The 20,315-nt window shown below is 46.6% G+C and overlaps 2 protein-coding genes across 3 annotated transcripts in view; one reads left to right on the top strand and one right to left on the bottom strand.

Moving 5' to 3' along the window:
* LOC311149472 (uncharacterized protein) overlaps positions 1-20,315 on the top strand; it is a gene marked incomplete at both ends in the record, with an annotated part of 790,865 nt that overhangs the window by 206,508 nt on the left and 564,042 nt on the right. The window lies entirely within an intron of this gene.
* LOC311150023 (S-adenosylhomocysteine hydrolase-like protein 1) overlaps positions 1-20,315 on the bottom strand; it is a gene marked incomplete at its 3' end in the record, with an annotated part of 49,260 nt that overhangs the window by 3,588 nt on the left and 25,357 nt on the right. For both annotated transcript variants that reach the window (XM_084187266.1, XM_084187265.1), the window contains exons 2-12: positions 20,015-20,129; positions 19,570-19,713; positions 12,997-13,097; positions 11,998-12,100; positions 11,258-11,352; positions 10,832-10,938; positions 10,274-10,390; positions 9,837-9,989; positions 9,652-9,722; positions 7,121-7,215; positions 6,943-7,041 (exon numbers count right to left, since the gene is read on the bottom strand). In XM_084187266.1, the coding sequence (XP_084043392.1) occupies positions 6,943-7,041; positions 7,121-7,215; positions 9,652-9,722; positions 9,837-9,989; positions 10,274-10,390; positions 10,832-10,938; positions 11,258-11,352; positions 11,998-12,100; positions 12,997-13,097; positions 19,570-19,713; positions 20,015-20,129 (1,200 nt within the window). The remainder of the gene's footprint in view (positions 1-6,942; positions 7,042-7,120; positions 7,216-9,651; positions 9,723-9,836; positions 9,990-10,273; positions 10,391-10,831; positions 10,939-11,257; positions 11,353-11,997; positions 12,101-12,996; positions 13,098-19,569; positions 19,714-20,014; positions 20,130-20,315) is intronic.

The raw sequence follows: 20,315 nt of genomic DNA, 5'->3' as shown, positions 1-20,315 counted from the left end.
CATTGTGGAAAACCTCTCCAATGAAGTATTTTGTATCTCTAGAAGGTTGTTTGTAGCTTTTTCATGGGTGGGCCTGGGATTGGCCCACCCACTTGGGAGCCAGGTCCACCCACTGGGGAGCCAGGCCCAGCCAATCAGAATGAGTTTTTCCCCCACAAAATAACTTTATTACAGACAGAAATACTCCTGAGCATCCCCCCTCCCTTCCCCCTCCTCAGACGATCCCGCAGGTGAAGAAGCCTGATGTGGAGGTCCTGGGCTGGCGTGGTTACACGTGGACTGCGGTTGTGAGGCCGGTTGGATGTACTGCCAAATTCTCTAAAACGACGTTGGAGGAGGCTTATGGTAGAGAAATGAACATTAAATTCTCTGGCAACAGCTCTATTGGACATTTCTGCAGTCAGCATGACAATTGCACACTCCCTCAAAACTTGAGACATCTGTGGCATTGAGTTGTGTGAGAAAACTGCACATTTTACAGTGGTATTTTATTGTTACTTTTAAGTAAGCTCTGAACCCAACAATGCAGTAATCAATATCAATGTAATATTAAAAATAACATAAGGTAGAAGAAAAACACACGAGAAATAAAAAGAAGAACAGAAGAAAGTAAGCAAGCATAGTATATACAGGGTCAGTTCCAGTACCATATTAACAATGTGCAGGGATACTGGAGTGATGGAGGTAGATATGTATAGGGGTAAAGTGACTATATACAGGGTCAGTTCCAGTACCATATTAACAATGTGCAGGGGATACTGGAGTGATGGAGGTAGATATGTATAGGGGTAAAGTGACTATATACAGGGTCAGTTCCAGTACCATATTAACAATGTGCAGGGATACTGGAGTGATGGAGGTAGATATGTATAGGGGTAAAGTGACTATATACAGGGTCAGTTCCAGTACCATATTAACAATGTGCAGGGATACTAGAATGATAGAGGTAGATATGTAAAGGGGTAAAGTGACTAGGCATCAGGATATATGATAAATAGAGTAGAAGCAGTGTATATGACGATTGTATGTGAGTGTGTGTAGAGTCAGTATAAATACATGCATATTATGTGTGTGTGTGATGAAGTGAGCGGTCATCTATAAACGTTTGAACATCTTGAAGAACGATCTGGCCTTAATGGCCATGCCCTCTTATAATCTCCCCCCGGCACAGCCAGAAGAGGGCCCTGTGAGAGTACATAGTGTTACGTTCGCTCAAACAGAAAGGGGGAACTAACAAAGAGTCACTGACAACAACCAAAACGAAACAGGTGGGTTTTTTTTTAGGATGGGTTCTGAAAGACACTCATGGGGGTGTCCACTGAAAGTTGACAAACAACAACAACAACTGAGACCTAAAAGACATCCACCATGAGCACCCACTAAATTTGCCCAATTGGTAGAGCACGGCGCTTGTAACGCCAGGGTAGTGGGTTCGATCCCCGGGACCACCCATACGTAAAAATGTATGCACACATGACTAAGTCGCTTTGGATAAAAGCGTCTGCTAAATGGCATATTATTATTATTATATTATTAACAGGTACACAAAGTAAAAACCCACACCAAACTTAAAGACAGGAAGCAAACCAAAAAGGTGGACTAAAATGAAATCAGATAATATATTTTTTGTCTAGAAATCAAAATAGGGAGAGCCAATTAAAGGAGTTAACCCTCCACATCTATCAAGACAACTAAAGGTGTTAACCCTCCACATCTATCAAGACAACTAAAAGGTGTTAACCCTCCACATCTATCAAGACAACTAAAGGAGTTAACCCTCCACATCTATCAAGACAACTAACGGAGTTAACCCTCCGCATCTATCAAGACAACTAAAGGAGTTAACCCTCCACATCTATCAAGACAACTAAAGGTGTTGACCCTCCACATCTATCAAGACAACTAACGGAGTTAACCCTCCACATCTATCAAGACAACTAAAGGTGTTGACCCTCCACATCTATCAAGACAACTAACGGAGTTAACCCTCCACATCTATCAAGACAACTAAAGGTGTTGACCCTCCACATCTATCAAGACAACTAACGGAGTTAACCCTCCACATCTATCAAGACAACTAAAGGAGTTAACCCTCCACATCTATCAAGACAACTAAAGGTGTTGACCCTCCACATCTATCAAGACAACTAAAGGAGTTAACCCTCCACATCTATCAAGACAACTAAAGGTGTTGACCCTCCACATCTATCAAGACAACTAACGGAGTTAACCCTCCACATCTATCAAGACAACTAAAGGTGTTGACCCTCCACATCTATCAAGACAACTAACGGAGTTAACCCTCCACATCTATCAAGACAACTAAAGGAGTTAACCCTCCACATCTATCAAGACAACTAAAGGAGTTAACCCTCCACATCTATGAAGACAATTAAAGGTGTTAACCCTCCACATCTATCAAGACAACTAAAGGAGTCAACCCTCCACATCTATCAAGACAAATAAAGGTGTTAACCCTCCACATCTATCAAGACAACTAAATGAGTTAACCCTCCACATCTATCAAGACAACTAAAAGGTGTTAACCCTCCACATCTATCAAGACAACTAAAGGTGTTAACCCTCAACCTCTATCAAGACAACTAAAAAGGTGTTAACCCTCCACATCTATCTATCAAGACAACTAAAGGTGATAACCCTCCACATCTATGAAGACAATTAAAGGTGTTAACCCTCCACATCTATCAAGACAACTAAAGGAGTCAACCCTCCACATCTATCTATCAAGACAACTAAAAAGGTGTTAACCCTCCACATCTATCTATCAAGACAACTAAAGGAGTTAACCCTCCACATCTATCAAGACAACTAAAGGAGTCAACTCTCCACATCTATCTATCAAGACAACTAAAAGGAGTTAACCCTCCGCATCAAGACAAATAAAGGTGTTAACCCTCCACATCTATCAAGACAACTAAAGGTGATAACCCTCCACATCTATCTATCAAGACAACTAAAAGGAGTTAACCCTCCGCATCAAGACAAATAAAGGTGTTAACCCTCCACATCTATCAAGACAACTAAAAGGAGTCAACCCTCCACATCTATCAAGACAACTAAAAGGTGTTAACCCTCCGCATCTATCAAGACAACTAACGGTGTTAACCCTCCGCATCTATCAAGACAACTAACGGTGTTAACCCTCCACATCTATTAAGACAACTAAAGTTGTTAACCCTCCACATCTATCAAGACAACTAAATGAGTTAACCCTCCACATCTATCAAGACAACTAAATGAGTCAACCCTCCACATCTATCAAGACAACTAAATGAGTCAACCCTCCACATCTATCAAGACAACTAAAAGGTGTTAACCCTCCACATCTATCAAGACAACTGGAGCACTGGACCAGACACTCTTAAATAGCTCCTGGGCCAGCACAGGTGAAACACCTTCCCACTAACGAGATCGGAACCAGTACAGGTGTAACACATACTGACTAACCAATTATTGCGCTCTACGTGCTAACGACCTATACGTGCTAAAGTACAACCTCAAAACATAAATGGAAAAACAAAAGCCTGTAACAATAGAGAAATATATACATACAAGGGTCAACTCAGATAGTCAGTGTAGCCATTTTGTTAGCTATTCAGCAGTCTTATGGCTTGGGGATAGAAGCTGTTCAGGAGCCTGTTGGTGTCAGACTTGCATCGGTACCGCTTGGCGTGCGGAAGAAGAGAGAACAGTCTATGGCTTGGGTGGCTGGAGTCTTTAACGATTTTCCGGGCCTTCCACTTACACCGCCTGGTATAGAGGTCCTGGATGGCAGGGAGCTCGGTCCCAGTGGTGTCTTGGGCCGTCTGCACGACCCTCTGTAGCGCCATGAGATCGAGGGCGGTACTATTGCCAGACCAAGCAGTGATGCAGCCGGTCAAGATGCTCTCAGTGGTGCAGCTGTAGAACGTTTTGAGGATTTGTACACCGAAGAACTTGAAGCTCTCGACCCGCTCCACTGCAGCCCTGTCGATGTGGATGGGGGCGTTCTCGTCCCCCCCGTTTCCTGTAGTCCACAATCAGCTCCTTGGTCTTATTGACGTCGAGGGAGAGGTTGTTGTTTCGCCCCCACACTGCCAGGTCACCTGACCTCCTCCCTGTAGGCTGTCTCATCGTCGCCGGTGATCAGGCTTACCACCGTCACGTTGTCAGAAAACTTGATGGTGTTGGAGTCGTGCATGGCCATGTCGTCGTGGGTGAACAGGGAGTACAGGAGGGGACTAAGCACACACACCCCTGTGGGTCCCCCATGACGAGGGTCAGCGTGGCGGAGGTGATGTTGCCTACCCTCATCACCTGGGGTCGGCCCGTCAGGAAGTCCAGGATCCAGTTGCAGAGGAAGGTGTTCATTCCCAGGGTCCTAAGCATGGTGACGAGCTTGGAGGGGACAATGGTGTTGAATGCTGAGCTGTAGTCAATGAACAGCGTTATCACATAGGTGTTCCTCTTGTCCAGGTGGGAGAGGGCAATGTGGAATGCAATTGAGATTGCGTCGTCTACGATTCTGCTGGGGCAAAATGCAAATTGGAGTGGGTCTAGGGTGTCTGGGATGATGGAGTTGATGTGTGTCATAACCAGCCTCTCACGGCACGTCATGATTACAGATGTGAGTGCTACAGGGCGGTAGTCATTGTGGCATGAAGCCTTACAGTTCTTAGGAACAGGAATGATGGTGGTCATCTTAAAACATGTGGGGATGACAGACTGGGACAAGGAGAGGTTGAAAATGACCGTGAATACGCCTGCCAGCTGTTCTGCACATGCTCTGAGAACACGCCCTGGAATACCGTCAGGCCCCGCGGCCTAGTGGGTGTTGACCTGACTAAAGACCTTAGTCACGTCGACCTCGGAGATCGAGATCACCCAGTCCTCTGGGTCAGTGGCGGCCCTCATTACCCAGCACGATGTTGTTATTGGTTGTTATGGTATCTTGTGCAAGAGCTATGTTTCAGAAAAGCAAAAGAATATTACAGTTTCGTAATCCCGTTGGTAGCAAATCTGCGATCGGAGGTCATCCATCTTATTATCAAGTGACTGTTCAACAGCATTGAGTGAGGAGGTGGCCGGTTATCCCTTAGCCTTAATCTCTCCAGGATCCCCCCCTCTCTTGCCTCTGTAACGTCGGCGTTTCCTCTTGGGTAGCCCTAAAATTGGGTCGGAATTACAGAAAGTGCCCAGTGCAGATGAGTCGAAGTTGAAGCTGAAATTGAGGTAAGTAACTGCTGATCTGATGTTCAAAAGTTATTGTCGGTTGTAAGAAATGATCGCGGATACATTTAGTGAAAATAAAGTAAAAATAAACTACAAAAGAATCACAAAATAGCAAAGTTGGGTCGGAGCTTGCAAAATGGCGGCCATCTAGTAAGGATGCAAGCGTCACCAAAAAAAATGAAATTGTTAAAACATTTCTAGCCGGTCTATATATGGGTAGGTAACAGGGTTAACCACCACAAAAACACCAGAAAATGGCCAAAAAGAGTAGAACGAGATCGCCTGATTTCAATGTTCAATATTTCTTTAGAAAAAAATATTTTAAAAAATATGAATAGTGTCACCCTATTAAAAACGAGAGTTCAGTTCACGTAAAAGGGTTGACCTTAAAATGAGGGACAGACGTAAATGAATCACTAAATCACATGAAATAAATAATAATCTTCAGAAGTGACTTTGTCAAAGCAACAAAATAACTAGGGCTTTACAATGATGTTGAAACTTGGAGAAATGTGGGTTCAAATCTTCAGAGAAGTCAAAGAGGATGCACAGAGGGACATGTCAAAATGCTGAATTGTGGCACTTCAGCAAGTCTTTATTCATGTGGTCTATATTAATGGGCACTTCATTTAATATAACAGGCTTTTAAAATTCAATATTGACGCAAAAGGCACTTTTGGTAGAAGGACCCAGGTACTCTACCTCAGCCAATAGACCCAGGTACCTCAGCCAATAGACCCAGGTACCTCAGCCAACAGGACCAGGTCATCTACCTCAGCCAACAGGACCGGGTCATCTACCTCAGCCAACAGGACCAGGTCATCTACCTCAGCCAACAGGACCGGGTCATCTACCTCAGCCAACAGGACCGGGTCATCTACCTCAGCCAACAGGACCGGGTCATCTACCTCAGCCAACAGGACCAGGTCATCTACCTCAGCCAACAGGACCAGGTCATCTACCTCAGCCAACAGGACCAGGTCATCTACCTCAGCCAACAGGACCAGGTCATCTACCTCAGCCAACAGGACCAGGTCATCTACCTCAGCCAACAGGACCAGGTCATCTACCTCAGCCAACAGGACCAGGTCATCTACCTCAGCCAACAGGACCAGGTCATCTACCTCAGCCAACAGGACCATGTACCGTACCTCAGCCAACAGGACCATGTACCATACCTCAGCCAACAGGACCAGGTCATCTACCTCAGCCAACAGGACCAGGTACCATACCTCAGCCAACAGGACCAGGTACCATACCTCAGCCAACAGGACCAGGTACCATACCTCAGCCAACAGGACCAGGTACCGTACCTCAGCCAACAGGACCAGGTACCATACCTCAGCCAACAGGACCAGGTACCATACCTCAGCCAACAGGACCAGGTACCATACCTCAGCCAACAGGACCAGGTACCATACCTCAGCCAACAGGACCAGGTACCATCCCTCAGCCAACAGGACCAGGTACCGTACCTCAGCCAACAGGACCAGGTACCATACCTCAGCCAACAGGACCAGGTACCATACCTCAGCCAACAGGACCAGGTACCATACCTCAGCCAACAGGACCAGGTACCATCCCTCAGCCAACAGGACCAGGTACCGTACCTCAGCCAACAGGACCAGGTACCATACCTCAGCCAACAGGACCAGGTACCGTACCTCAGCCAACAGGACCAGGTACTGTGTGTGTGTGTGTATTCAGTACCTCAGCCAGCAGGATGACCCTCTTGCCGTCGGGCCAGATCACATGGTCCACCTGAGAACGCACCCTTTCCCAGGTGAGCTCCGGGCTCCGCAGGCTGGCCTAGCAGGGAGAGAGACCAGACCCAGCGGTTAGTGACAGAGCAGCAGAACACCCACCCACCCACGTAAAAGTAACTCACCACATCAATCTCAGTATTGGAATGTCCCATGTTGCAGACTATACATCCGTTCTTCATCCGGTCCAGCTGCTCTCTGGTCACCACGTTCTTATTGCCTGAGTGACATCACAACAACAACAACAACACAGTCAGTCCTCCTTGTTCATCTGAGCTCTGATTGAAAAGTCATCGCTAAGTCATCGGTAATACACAGAGAGAGACAGAGAGAGAGAGAGAGACAGAGAGAGAGACAGAGAGAGAGACAGAGAGAGAGAGAGAGAGAGACAGAGAGAGAGAGAGAGAGACAGAGAGAGAGAGAGAGAGACGAGAGAGAGAGAGAGAGAGAGAAGGGGGAGAGCGAGAGAGACAGAGAGAGAGAGAGAGAGACAGAGAGAGAGAGAGAGAGAGAGAGAGAGAGAGAGAGAGAGAGAGAGAGAGAGAGAGAGAGGAGAGAGAGAGAGAGAGAGAGAGACAGAGACAGAGAGAGAGAGAGAGAGACAGAGAGAGAGAGAGAGACAGAGAGAGAGAGAGAGACAGAGAGAGAGAGAGAGAGAGAGAGAGAGAGAGAGAGAGAGAGAGAGAGAGAGAGAGAGAGAGAGAGAATACTTCATGTAATCTGTTATGAAGTGAGTCACCAACTGGTTTGATAAAGATACTGAGTGGTTTAAACAGGTGACCACTGGCTTGACGTCTGGTGGATAAAAGCTGAGTCATAAACATGGACATCTGCTGGGTTATTTCAATTTGAAGATAGTTTTATGATTATCAGTGAAATAGAATAAAACCTGTCTGCTTTCCGGACCACTGTGGTTCTGCTCGCCCCTCTAGGCCGAGTTACTGTAAAGCCCTTTGTGACAACTGATGATGTGAAAATGACTTTAGGAATATATATACAGTGGGGAGAACAAGTATTTGATACACTGCCGATTTTGCAGGTTTTCCCACTTACAAAGCATTTAGAGGTCTGTAATTATTATCAGAGGTACACTTCAACTGTGAGAGACGGAATCTAAAACAAAAATCCAGAAAATCATATTGTATGGTTTTTAAGTAATTAATTTGCATTTTATTGCATGACATAAGTATTTGATACATCAGAAAAGCAGAACTTAATATATGGTACAGAAACCTTTGTTTGCAATTACAGAGATCATACGTTTCCTGTAGGTCTTGACCAGGTTTGCACAGACTGCAGCAGGGATTTTGGCCCACTCCTCCATACAGACCTTCTCCAGATCCTTCAGGTTTCGGGGCTGTCGCTGGGCAATATGGACTTTCAGCTCCCTCCAAAGATTTTCTATTGGGTTCAGGTCTGGAGACTGGCTAGGCCACTCCAGGATCTTGAGATGCTTCTTACGGAGCCACTCCTTAGTTGCCCTGGCTGTGTGTTTCGGGTCGTTGTCATGCTGGAAGACCCAGCCATGACCCATCTTCAATGCTCTTACTGAGGGAAGGAGGTTGTTGGCCAAGATCTCGTGATACATGGCCCCATCTATCCTCCCCTCAATACGGTGCAGTCGTCCTGTCCCCTTTGCAGAAAAGCATCCCCAAAGAATGATGTTTCCACCTTCATGCTTCACGGTTGGGATGGTGTTCTTGGGGTTGTACTCATCCTTCTTCTTCCTCCAAACACGGCGAGTGGAGTTTAGACCAAAAAGCTCTATTTTTGTCTCATCAATCCACATGACCTTCTCCCATTCCTCCTCTGGATCATCCAGATGGTCATTGGCAAACTTCAGACGGGCCTGGACATGCGCTGGCTTGAGCAGGGGGACCTTGCTTGCGCTGCAGGATTTTAATCCATGACGGCGTAGTATGTTACTAATGCTTTTCTTTGAGACTGTGGTCCCAGCTCTCTTCAGGTCATTGACCAGGTCCTGCCGTGTAGTTCTGGGCTGATCCCTCACCTTCCTCATGATCATTGATGCCCCACGAGGTGAGATCTTGCATGGAGCCACAGACCGAGGGTGATTGACCGTCATCTTGAACTTCTTCCATTTTCTAATAATTGCGCCTTCTCACCAAGCTGCTTGCCTATTGTCCTGTAGCCCATCCCAGCCTTGTGCAGGTCTACAATTGTATCCCTGATGTCCTTACACAGCTCTCTGGTCTTGGCCATTGTGGAGAGGTTGGAGCCTGTTTGATTAAGTGTGTGGACAGGTGTCTTTTATACAGGTAACGAGTTCAAACAGGTGCAGTTAATACAGGTAATGAGTGGAGAACAGGAGGGCTTCTTAAAGAAAAACTAACAGGTCTGTGAGAGCCGGAATTCTTACTGGTTGGTAGGTGATCAAATACTTATGTCATGCAATAAAATGCAAATTAATTACTTAAAAATCATACAATGTGATTTTCTGGATTTTTGTTTTAGATTCTGTCTCTCACAGTTGAAGTGTACCTATGATAAAAATTACAGACCTCTACATGCTTTGTAAGTAGGAAAACCTGCAAAATCGGCAGTGTATCAAATACTTGTTCTCCCCACTGTATGTATATGTATATATATATATATATATATATATATATAATTGATTGATTGGTTTCTAGTTTACCTGTGCAGGTTATCACAATATCCATCTGGCGAATGACTTCATTCAGCTTGACCACCCTGAACCCATCCATGCTATCGTGTAGAAGAAAAATAATTCCAAAAACATTCCCAATAATGACACCACTATTGAATTGTAAAAAAATATAATTTTAAGAAGAGTAAAATGTTGCCCCAGGGGTTTCTTACCAGCCCTGCAGGGCACAGATGGGGTCTATCTCTGTGATGCAGACGATGGCTCCCATGGCCTTCAGAGCAGAACAGCAACCCTTCCCCACCTCTCCATAACCACACACCACTACCTGTTTCCCCCCAAACATCACATCAGTGGTCCTCTTCAAACTGCAACAAGAAGGGAAATACATTATTTAGATTAGAAGGTTGTCTATTATTTTTTAATTTTTAATTTTCACCTTTATTTAACCAGGTAAGCCAGGTATGACAACTATCACAAACTAAACACAAACTCTAAAACCACTCTGTGATCTGCTTGGGGACATAGTTGTGATTCCATGAAGTAAGATATTTCATATCAGTGTTATTATTCTATTACTAGAAAAAAAGGTCAAAGAAAGGACAGTTGTTAACGTTCCTTTATTATATTCTACATGACAACTCCTCCTCACCCGTCCAGGATGGACTCTCTGCAGCAGTAGAGGTTGTCAAACTTCTGCTTGGTAACAGAGTCGTTCACGTTCATGGCCGGGACACACAGCTTGCCTGCCTTGGACAGCTGGTACAGCCTGAGGGTAAAGGATTGGAAAGAAGAAAGACCTTTAGGTGAGCCACAGACCAACGGAGGATAAACTGGACCAACGACAACGGAGGATAAACTTGGACCAATGACAACGGAGGATAAACTTGGACCAATGACAACGGAGGATAAACTTGGACCAATGACAACGGAGGATAAACTTGGACCAATGACAACGGAGGATAAACTTGGACCAATGACAACGGAGGATAAACTTGGACCAATGACAACGGAGGATAAACTTGGACCAATGACAACGGAGGAGAAACTTGGACCAATGACAACGGAGGAGAAACTGGACCAATGACAACGGAGGAGAAACTGGACCAATGACAACGGAGGAGAAACTGGACCAATGACAAAAAGTTCCAAAATGTCTCTCCTTGCTGTGGATGTATGTGACCAATGTTTTGGGAAGGCTATTTCTCACCTGTGGACCCCAGTGACACTCTCCTCCACGATGCCCTGAGCCTTCTTGAACACGCTGGGGTACTTCTTATAAACCCAGTGGGTCAGATCCCCTCCGTCATCCAGGATCTAACAACGACAGCACAATGGTAATAGATTAGATGGTGGCGTCAACAATCACCTTCCACAGTGGGGGTGGGGCATCACTGCATGATCAATGTCAAGCAGACCTCGGGGTGAATGTGTGTGCATTTCCAATATCTGAAATACCTGAGGTGTGCATGATTTTGCTTGCCCAGTATGGAGTTTTCAGTAATGGGACTATTCCAAATGGTTAAATTGTGCCTGGCAAGTTAAATCAAGCACGTCTCAAGTGCATACATATAATAAATATTTGACCCAGGTCTGACGTCAAGTCTATTATTGAATGGTTTAGTAGTTTAGGTACCATGTTGGCCTGCCAGCCTTCTTTGTTGACACAGCGGTCGATGCACCACCAAAAGTCATCCTCTGACTCGCCCTTCCACGCAAACACAGGCACACCTGTAGGGGAGAGGAGAGAGAGAGAGGATGAGAGAGAGGAAGAGAGAGAGAGACAAAGAGAGAAAGACAGAAAGCGACAGAGACAGAAAGAGACAGAAAGCAAGAGAGACAGATCGCGAGAGAGAGAGAAAGAGAGAGAGACAGAAAGAGAGAGAGAGAGGAAGAGGAAGAGAGAGAGAGAGAGAGAGAGAGAGAGGAAGAGAGAATGAGAGAGGAAGAGAGAGAGGAGAGAGAGACAGAAAGAGAGAGAGAGACAAAGAGAGAAAGACAGAAAGCGACAGAGACAGAAAGAGACCGAAAGCGAGAGAGACAGACAGAAAGAGAGAGAGAGACAGAAAGAGAGAGAGAGAGAGAGAGAGAGAGAGAGGAAGAGAGAATGAGAGAGGAAGAGAGGAGAGAGAGACAGAAAGAGAGAGAGAGAGACAAAGAGAGAAAGACAGAAAGCGACAGAGACAGAAAGAGACAGAGACAGAGACAGAGACAGAGACAGAGACAGAGACAGAGACAGAGACAGAGAGAGAGAGAGAGAGAGAGAGAGAGAGAGAGAGAGAGAGAGAGAGAGAGAGAGAGAGAGAGAGAGAGAGAGAGAGAGAGAGAGAGAGAGAGAGAGAGAGAGAGGGTCCACTATGTGATGTGTGTTCTCACCAGTCTCTGCCAGGGCAGCAGCCACCTCGTTCTGAGTAGAGTAGATGTTACAGGCTGTCCAACGACACTGAGCTCCAAGAGCTACCAGGGTCTCTATCAGAACCTGGGGGCAACACACACACACACACACGATAAGCTCTTACATCAACAATAACACAAAAATCTATCTATCAAGCTGTACTCTGACATGTCTGGAGCAAAGTGCTTTAAGCCGAACTGTTCCTCATCACTGAATGTCTGATTCATTTGACAGTCAGGAAAGTCAAAGACAGTATGATTGTATACTGGAGGAGACCACCATCTTCGCCCCCAGCTAGAGGCTTCTCATATACTGTAGGTCTATGGATCTAAGATGGTGTATGGTGGAGGAGAGAGCAAGATAACCTACTGCAGTCTGAGCTGTGATGTGGGTGCAGCCCACTATCTTCGCCCCAGCTAGAGGCTTCTCATATACTGTAGGTCTATGGATCTAAGATGGTGTATGGTGGAGGAGAGAGCAAGATAACCTACTGCAGTCTGAGCTGTGATGTGGGTGCAGCCCACTATCTTCGCCCCCAGCTAGAGGCTTCTCATATACTGTAGGTCTATGGATCTAAGATGGTGTATGGTGGAGGAGAGAGCAAGATAACCTACTGCAGTCTGAGCTGTGATGTGGGTGCAGCCCACTATCTTCGCCCCAGCTAGAGGCTTCTCATATACTGTAGGTCTATGGATCTAAGATGGTGTATGGTGGAGGAGAGAGCAAGATAACCTACTGCAGTCTGAGCTGTGATGTGGGTGCAGCCCACTATCTTCGCCCCAGCTAGAGGCTTCTCATATACTGTAGGTCTATGGATCTAAGATGGTGTATGGTGGAGGAGAGAGCAAGATAACCTACTGCAGTCTGAGCTGTGATGTGGGTGCAGCCCACTATCTTCGCCCCAGCTAGAGGCTTCTCATATACTGTAGGTCTATGGATCTAAGATGGTGTATGGTGGAGGAGAGAGCAAGATAACCTACTGCAGTCTGAGCTGTGATGTGGGTGCAGCCCACTATCTTCGCCCCAGCTAGAGGCTTCTCCGCCTGGGCTCTCTTCCTCAGGGAGATCAGGGCCGACATATCTGTGGGGAGATGGAGGGAAGAGAGGGGGAGGGAGGGAGGGAGGGAGGGAAGAGAGGGGGAGGGAGGGAGGGAGGGAGAGGGGGAGGGAAGAGAGGGGGAGGGAGGGAGAGGGAAGAGAGGGGGAGGGAAGAGAGGGGGAGGGGGAGGGAGGGAGGGGGAGGGAGAGGGGGAGGGAAGAGAGGGGGAGGGAGGGAGGGAGGGGGAGGGAAGAGAGGGGGAGGGAAGAGAGGGGGAGGGAAGAGAGGGGGAGGGAGGGAGGGAAGAGAGGGGGAGGGAGGGAGGGAGGGAGATATAGAGGGATAGAGGTGAGAGGTTAAGGATTTGGGAGAGCAACAGTGAAACAGAGACGAGGATAGGATAGGAGAAGCAGGAATAAATATGAAAGAGGCTAGGGAAGGTAATGACAGATGGAGCACAATTCATGTAAAACCACAGGCAGCGAAGCACTTCCTCATCACCTAGGTCTGCACAGCCTGAGAGAGATACTGTCTATAAAACCAGAGAGATACGGTCTATACAGCCAGAGATGACCACTCTATGGAAAGATGAGACTCTCATGAACACGTGCATGACTGTTGTTTTTCTCTAGGAACGCCCACAAACCTCACAAGACTTGTCTGAAGGTAGCCTGGTACCGGTTAAAAAAATGAATGGATGTACACTACATGACCAAAAGTATGTGGACACCTGCTCATCGAACATCTAATTCCAAAATCATGGGCATTAATATGGATTTGGTCCCCCATTTGCTACTATAACAGCCTCCACTCTTCTGGGAAGGCTTTCAACTAGATGTTGGAACATTGCTGCGGGACTTGCTTCCTTTCTGCCACAAGAGCATTAGTGAGGTCGGGCACTGATGTTGGGCGATTAGGCCTGGCTCGCAGTCGGCCTTCCAATTCATCCCAAAGGTGTTTGATGGGGTTGAGGTCAGGGCTCTGTGCAGGCTAGTCAAGTTCTTCCACACCGATCGACAAACAATTTCTTTATGGACCTCGCTTTGTACACGGGGGCATTGTCATGCTGAAACAGGAAAGGGCCTTCCCCAAACTGTTGCCACAAAGTTGGAAGCACAGAATAGTCTAGAATATCATTGTATACTGTAGCGTTAAGATTTCCCTTCACTGCAACTAAGGAGCCCGAACCATGAAAAACAGCCCCAGACCATTATTCCTCCTCCACCAAACTTTACAGTTGGCACTATGCATTGGGGCAGGTAGCGTTCTCTTGGCAAACCCAGATTAGTCCGTAGGACCGCCAGATGGTGAAGCGTGCGCGATTCATCACTCAAACAGAACGCGTTTCCACTGCTCCAGAGTCCAATGGCGGCACATGGTGATCTTAGGCTTGTGTGCGGCTGCTTGGCCACGGAAACCCTTATGCTTAGTAGAACTTCCATATCAAATAATTAACTCAGACAACGGACGCCATGTGATATGGGTCTAATGAGTCTAATATTATATGCAGTTTGAGCTCCAACCAAGCACTTTCTCAGGTGACATGGGTCTGAAAACAGTACATAGCAGGTACAGAGAACGCTGCTGATTGAGCAGTATCTTCTTATTACTGATGCTGAGTCAGTCCTTTTTTTTATTTTTTATTTCACCTTTAGTTAACCAGGTAAGCCAGTTAAGAACAAGTTCTCATTTACAACTGCGACCTGGCCAAGATAAAGCAAAGCAGTGCGATTAAAAACAACAACACAGAGTTACATATGGGGTAAAACAAAACATAGTCAAAAATACAACAGAAAATATATATACAGTGTGTGCAAATGTAGCAAGTTATGGAGGTAAGGCAATAAATAGGTCATAGTGCAAAATAATTACAATTAGCATTAACACTGGAATGAATGATGTGCAAGAGATGATGTGCGATACTGGCGTGCAAATGAGCAAAATAAATAACAATATGGGGATGAGGTAGTTGGGTGGGCTAATTTCAGATGGGCTGTGTACAGGTGCAGTAATCGGTAAGGTGCTCTGACAACTGATGCTTAAAGTTAGTGAGGGAGATAAGAGTCTCCAGCTTCAGAGATTTTTGCAGTTCGTTCCAGTCATTGGCAGCAGAGAACTGGAAGGAATGGCGGCCAAAGGAGGTGTTGCTTTGGGGATGACCAGTGAGATATACCTGCTGGAGCGCATACTACGGGTGGGTGTTGTTATGGTGACCAATGAGCTAAGATAAGGCGGGGATTTGCCTAGCAGTTATTTATAGATGGCCTGGAGCCAGTGGGTTTGGCGACGAATATGTAGGGAGGACCAGCCAACAAGAGCGTACAGGTCACAGTGGTGGGTAGTATATGGGGCTTTGGTGACAAAACGGATGGCACTGTGATAGACTACATCCAATTTGCTGAGTAGAGTGTTGGAGGCTATTTTGTAAATGACATTGCCGAAGTCAAGGATCGGTAGGATAGTCAGTTTTACGAGGGCATGTTTGGCAGCATGAGTGAAGGAGGCTTTGTTGCGAAATAGGAAGCCGATTCTAGATTTAACTTTGGATTGGAGATGCTTAATGTGAGTCTGAAAGGAGAGTTTACAGTCTAACCAGACACCTAGGTATTTGTAGTTGTCCACATACGCTAGGTCAGACCCGTCGAGAGTAGTGATTCTAGTCGGGTGGGTGGGTGCCAGCAGCGTTCGATTGAAGAGCATTCATTTAGTTTTACTTGTGTTTAAAAGCAGTTGGAGGCTACGGAAAGAGTGTTGTATGGAATTGAAGCTCGTTTGGAGGTTTGTTAACACAGTGTCCAATGAAGGGCCAGATGTATACAAAATGGTGTCGTCTGCGTAGAGGTGGATCTGAGAATCACCAGCAGCAAGAGCGACATCATTGATATAGACAGAGAAAAGAGTCGGCCCAAGAATTGAACCCTGTGGCACTCCCATTGAGACTGCCAGAGGTCCAGACAACAGGCCCTCCGATTTGACACGTTGAACTTTATCTGAGAAGTAGTTGGTGAACCAGGCGAGGCAGTCATTTGAGAAACCGAGGCTATTTAGTCTGCCAATAAGAATGCGGTGGTTGACAGAGTCGAAAGCCTTAGCCAGGTCGATGAAGATGGCTGCACAGTACTGTCTATTATCGATTGCGGTTATAATATCGTTTAGGACCTTGAGCGTGGCTGAGGTGCACCCATGACCAGCTCAGAAACCGGATTGCATAGCGGAGAAGGTACGGTGTGATTCGAAATGGTCGGTGATCTGTTTGTTAACTTGGCTTTCAAAAACTTTCGAAAGGCAGGGCAGGATGGATATATGTCTGTAACAGTTTGGATCTAGAGTGTCACCCCCTTTGAAGAGGGGGATGACCGCGACAGCTTTCCAATCTCTGGGGATCTCAGACGTTACGAAAGAGAGGTTGAACAGGCTACTAATAGGGGTTGCGACAATTTCAGCGGCTAATTTTAGAAAGAGTCCAGATTGTCTAGCCCAGATGATATGTAGGGGTCCAGATTTTGCAGCTCTTTCAGAACATCAGCTGTCTGAATTTGTGTGAAGGAGAAGGGGGGGGGGGCATGGGCAAGTTGCAGCGGAGGGTGCAGAGCTGGTGGCCGGGGTAGTGGTAGCCAGGTGGAAAGCATGGTCAGCCGTAGCAAAATGCTTGTTGAAATTCTCGATTATTGTAGATTTATCGGTGGTGACAGTGTTTCCTAGCCTCAGTGGAGTGGGCAGCTGGGAGGAAGTGCTATTATTCTCCATGGACTTTACAGTGTCCCAAAACTTTTTGGAGTTAGTGCTACAGGATGCACATTTCTGTTTGAAAAAGCTAGCCTTTGCTTTCCTAACTTCCCTGAAAAGTTGCATATCGCGGCGGCTAATCTATGCTAATGCAGTATGCCACAGGATGTTTTTGTGCTGGTCAAGGGCAGTCAAGTCTGCGGAGAACCAGGGGCTATATCTGTTCTTAATTATGATTTTTTTGAATGGGGCATGCTTATTTAAGATTGAGAGGAAAGCACTTTTAAAGAACAACCAGGCATCCTCTACTGACGGAATGAGATCGATATCCATCCAGGATACCTGGGCCAGGTCAATTAGGAAGGCCTGCTCTCTAAAGTGTTTTAGGGAGCATTTGACAGTTATGAGGGGTGGTCGTTTGACCGCGGACCCGTTACGGACGCAGGCAATAAGGCAGTGATCGCTGAGATCCTGGTTGAAGACAGCGGAGGTGTATTTAGAGGGTAAGTTAGTCAGGATGATATCTATGAGGGTACCCATGTTTACGGATTTAGGGTTGTACCTGGTAGGTTTCTTGATCATTTGTGTGAGATTGAGGGCATATAGTTTGGATTGTAGGATGGCCGGGGTGTTAAGCATATCCCAGTTTAGGTCACCAAGCAGTAGGAACTCTGAGGATAGATGGGGGGCAATCAATTCACATATGGTGTCCAGGGCACAGCTGGGGGCTGAGGGGGGTCTGTAGCAAGCGGCAACAGTGAGAGACTTATTTCTGGAAAGGTGGAATTTTAGAAGTAGGAGCCCAAACTGTTTGGGCACAGACCTGGATAGTATGATAGAGCTCTGCAGGCTAACTCCACCCCCTTTGGCAGTTCTATCTAGAGGGGAAATGTTATAGTTGGGGATGGACATTTCTGAATTTTTGGTGGCCTTCCTAAGCCAGGATTCAGACACTGCTAGAACATCAGGGTTGGCGGAGTGTGCTAACGCAGTGAATAACTCAAACTTAGGGAGGAGGCTTCTGATGTTAACATGCAGAAAACCAATGCTTTTACGGTTACAGAAGTCAACAAATGATAGCTCCTGGGGAGTAGGAGTGATACTGGGGGCTACAGGGCCTGGGTTAACCTCTACATCACCAGAGGAACAGAGGAGGAATAGAATAAGGATACGGCTAAAGGCTTTAAGAACTGGTCTTCTAGTGCGTTGGGTACAGAGAATAAAGGGGGCAGATTTCCGGGTGTTGTAGAAAAGATTCAGGGCATTATGTACAGACAAGGATATGGAAGGATATGAGTACAGTGGAGGTAAACCTAAGCGTTGGGTAACAATGAAAGAGATAGCATCACTGGAGGCACCGATTGAGCCGGTCTCTGTGTGTATGGGGGGTGGAACAAAGGAGCTATTTGAGGCAGTTTGAGAGGGACTTGGGGCTCTACAGTGAAATTGTATAATAAGAACTAACTGGCACAGCAATAGGCAAGGCATATTGACATGGGAGAGAGGCATTAAAGCAATCACAGGTGTTATTAGAGAGCGCTAAGACAACAACTGGCAATGGCGATGAAAGTTTGGGCTGAGGCTAAACAGATAAACAGGACAGGGTACCGTGTAAAGGAACAGTCCAGCAGGCATCAGCTGTGCAACTGAGTGATCATAAGGTCCAGTGTACAGCAATACGTGAGTCCGAATTGGTGCTACAGCGAGCAGGAAGCACGGCTGTTGTTTGCGTGTGCTAGCGGGCCGGGGCTAGCAGATGGATCTTCGTGGTCATCGCAACGGGAAGCATGTTGAAACCACAGACGATTACGTCGGCAGACCAGTTGTGATGGATCGGCGGGGCTCCGTGTCGACTCTAGGAGGTAGATAGCCGGGAGATGGGCCTGACTCGAGGCTAGCTCAAGGCTGATTAGCCAACAACAACATCCATTTGGTTGCAGCTAGCTAGTTGCGATGATCCGGTGTTAAAGGTCCAGTGATTCCGGCAGAAAAACCGATATGTTCTGGGTCGATAACGCGCTGTGCAGACAGTGCAGACTGGCCAATAATAGTCCAGGCTAGAGCTGGCTGGTAGGTAGTGCAGGCCACGGACAATGGTGAAAAACCGCTAACGGTGGCTAATAGCAAGTAGCTAGTTAGCTGGCTACTCCCGTCCAGTAGACAGAGAGGTAGATAGCCGGGATATGGGCCTGGCTCGAGGCTAGCTCAAGGCTAACTGGTGCTTGCTTCGGAGGCAGTGGTGATTAGCCAACAGCAACATCCATTCGGTTGCGGCTATCTAGTTGCGATCCGGTGTTAATGTCCAGTGATTCAGTTATTCCGGCAGAAAATCCGATGTTCTGGGTTCTGGGTGAAAACCGCTAACAGTGGCTAATAGCAAGTAGCTAGTTAGCTGGCTAGCTAGTTTCAACTGGAGATTCTAGATAAAAGGTAAGTCAATAATAGAATCCGTTCCACATTGAGTGAGGCGGGTTGCAGGAAAGTATATTTAGTAGAAGGATGAAAAGTGTGATAGGGAAATAGGTACGAAAAAAAAAAAAGGCTATTTACACGGACACACAACAGAGTTTACGACCGCAATGCTACGCCATCTTGGATACATGGCAGCTCTAAGCACTCGCTGTACCCTCTAACCCACTGATCCTGAATCAGCACTTACACTATACCTTTTTCACAATAATGAGCCCAGCCAATGCAAGCTGTACTGGGCTGGCCTGGTTTGAAATGTACCACAGTTGCTATCAAAACGATCCCTGAAAGTGGATGCAAGACAGTGGTGATTCCACACCTTGCTCTGCGATCTCGATCTCCCGTCTGCCGAACTCTGCCTGTTTGACGTTCTTAACGCAGAAGTCACTGCTGCCCTTGGAGTTGGTCTGGGCCTTGTCCCGAGGAGTGGTCTCATCATCTGAGCTGTCTGAGTAGGACGCAGCTGGACATTGTGTTGGGGGAAGGAGAAACAAAGAGTCAGAGCCACATAACGAAGAGATGTCTGGTATAGCAGTCTATAGTAGGCAATGTAGTTAGCAGCTTGACATGGTATTTTAACATTAGTTGAATAATAGAAGGATTCTCAGCTGATAATAGATGTATGATCCATGATTGAGGACTTTTGCTACCTTAGTAATCACCAGCGCTTAGTGCTGTAGTCATGTGTGGAGCCATGCCTGTGTACTGTGTGTGTGTGTGTGTGTGTGTGTGTGTGTGTGTGTGTGTGTGTGTGTGGTATCTACCTGAGCTGTAGCTATCTGTGGAGGACTGGGAGATGGAGCGAGAGAGGGAGCGCCGGCCGGCCTTAGTGGGGTACTTCTGAAACTCCTGTTTATCCTCCGCATTAGCAAACTGGATCTGAAGGAGGAGGAGGAGGAGGAAGAAAGAAGAAAGAAGGAGAAGAAGAAGGCATGAGTTACTCTTCTGCTGACATTATGGTGGAAACTTTATTCAGTGAGCCTGTGGTGAGTCAGAGATACAGTCAGTGAGCCTGTGGTGGGTCAGAGATACAGTCAGAGAGCCTGTGGTGAGTCAGAGATACAG

Source organism: Coregonus lavaretus (assembly GCF_964263955.1).
Source record: "Coregonus lavaretus genome assembly, chromosome: 22".
NCBI classification, from domain to species: domain Eukaryota; kingdom Metazoa; phylum Chordata; class Actinopteri; order Salmoniformes; family Salmonidae; genus Coregonus; species Coregonus lavaretus.
Note: the sequence above shows the minus strand (reverse complement) of the source record. Positions and strands in the feature narration are given on the sequence as shown.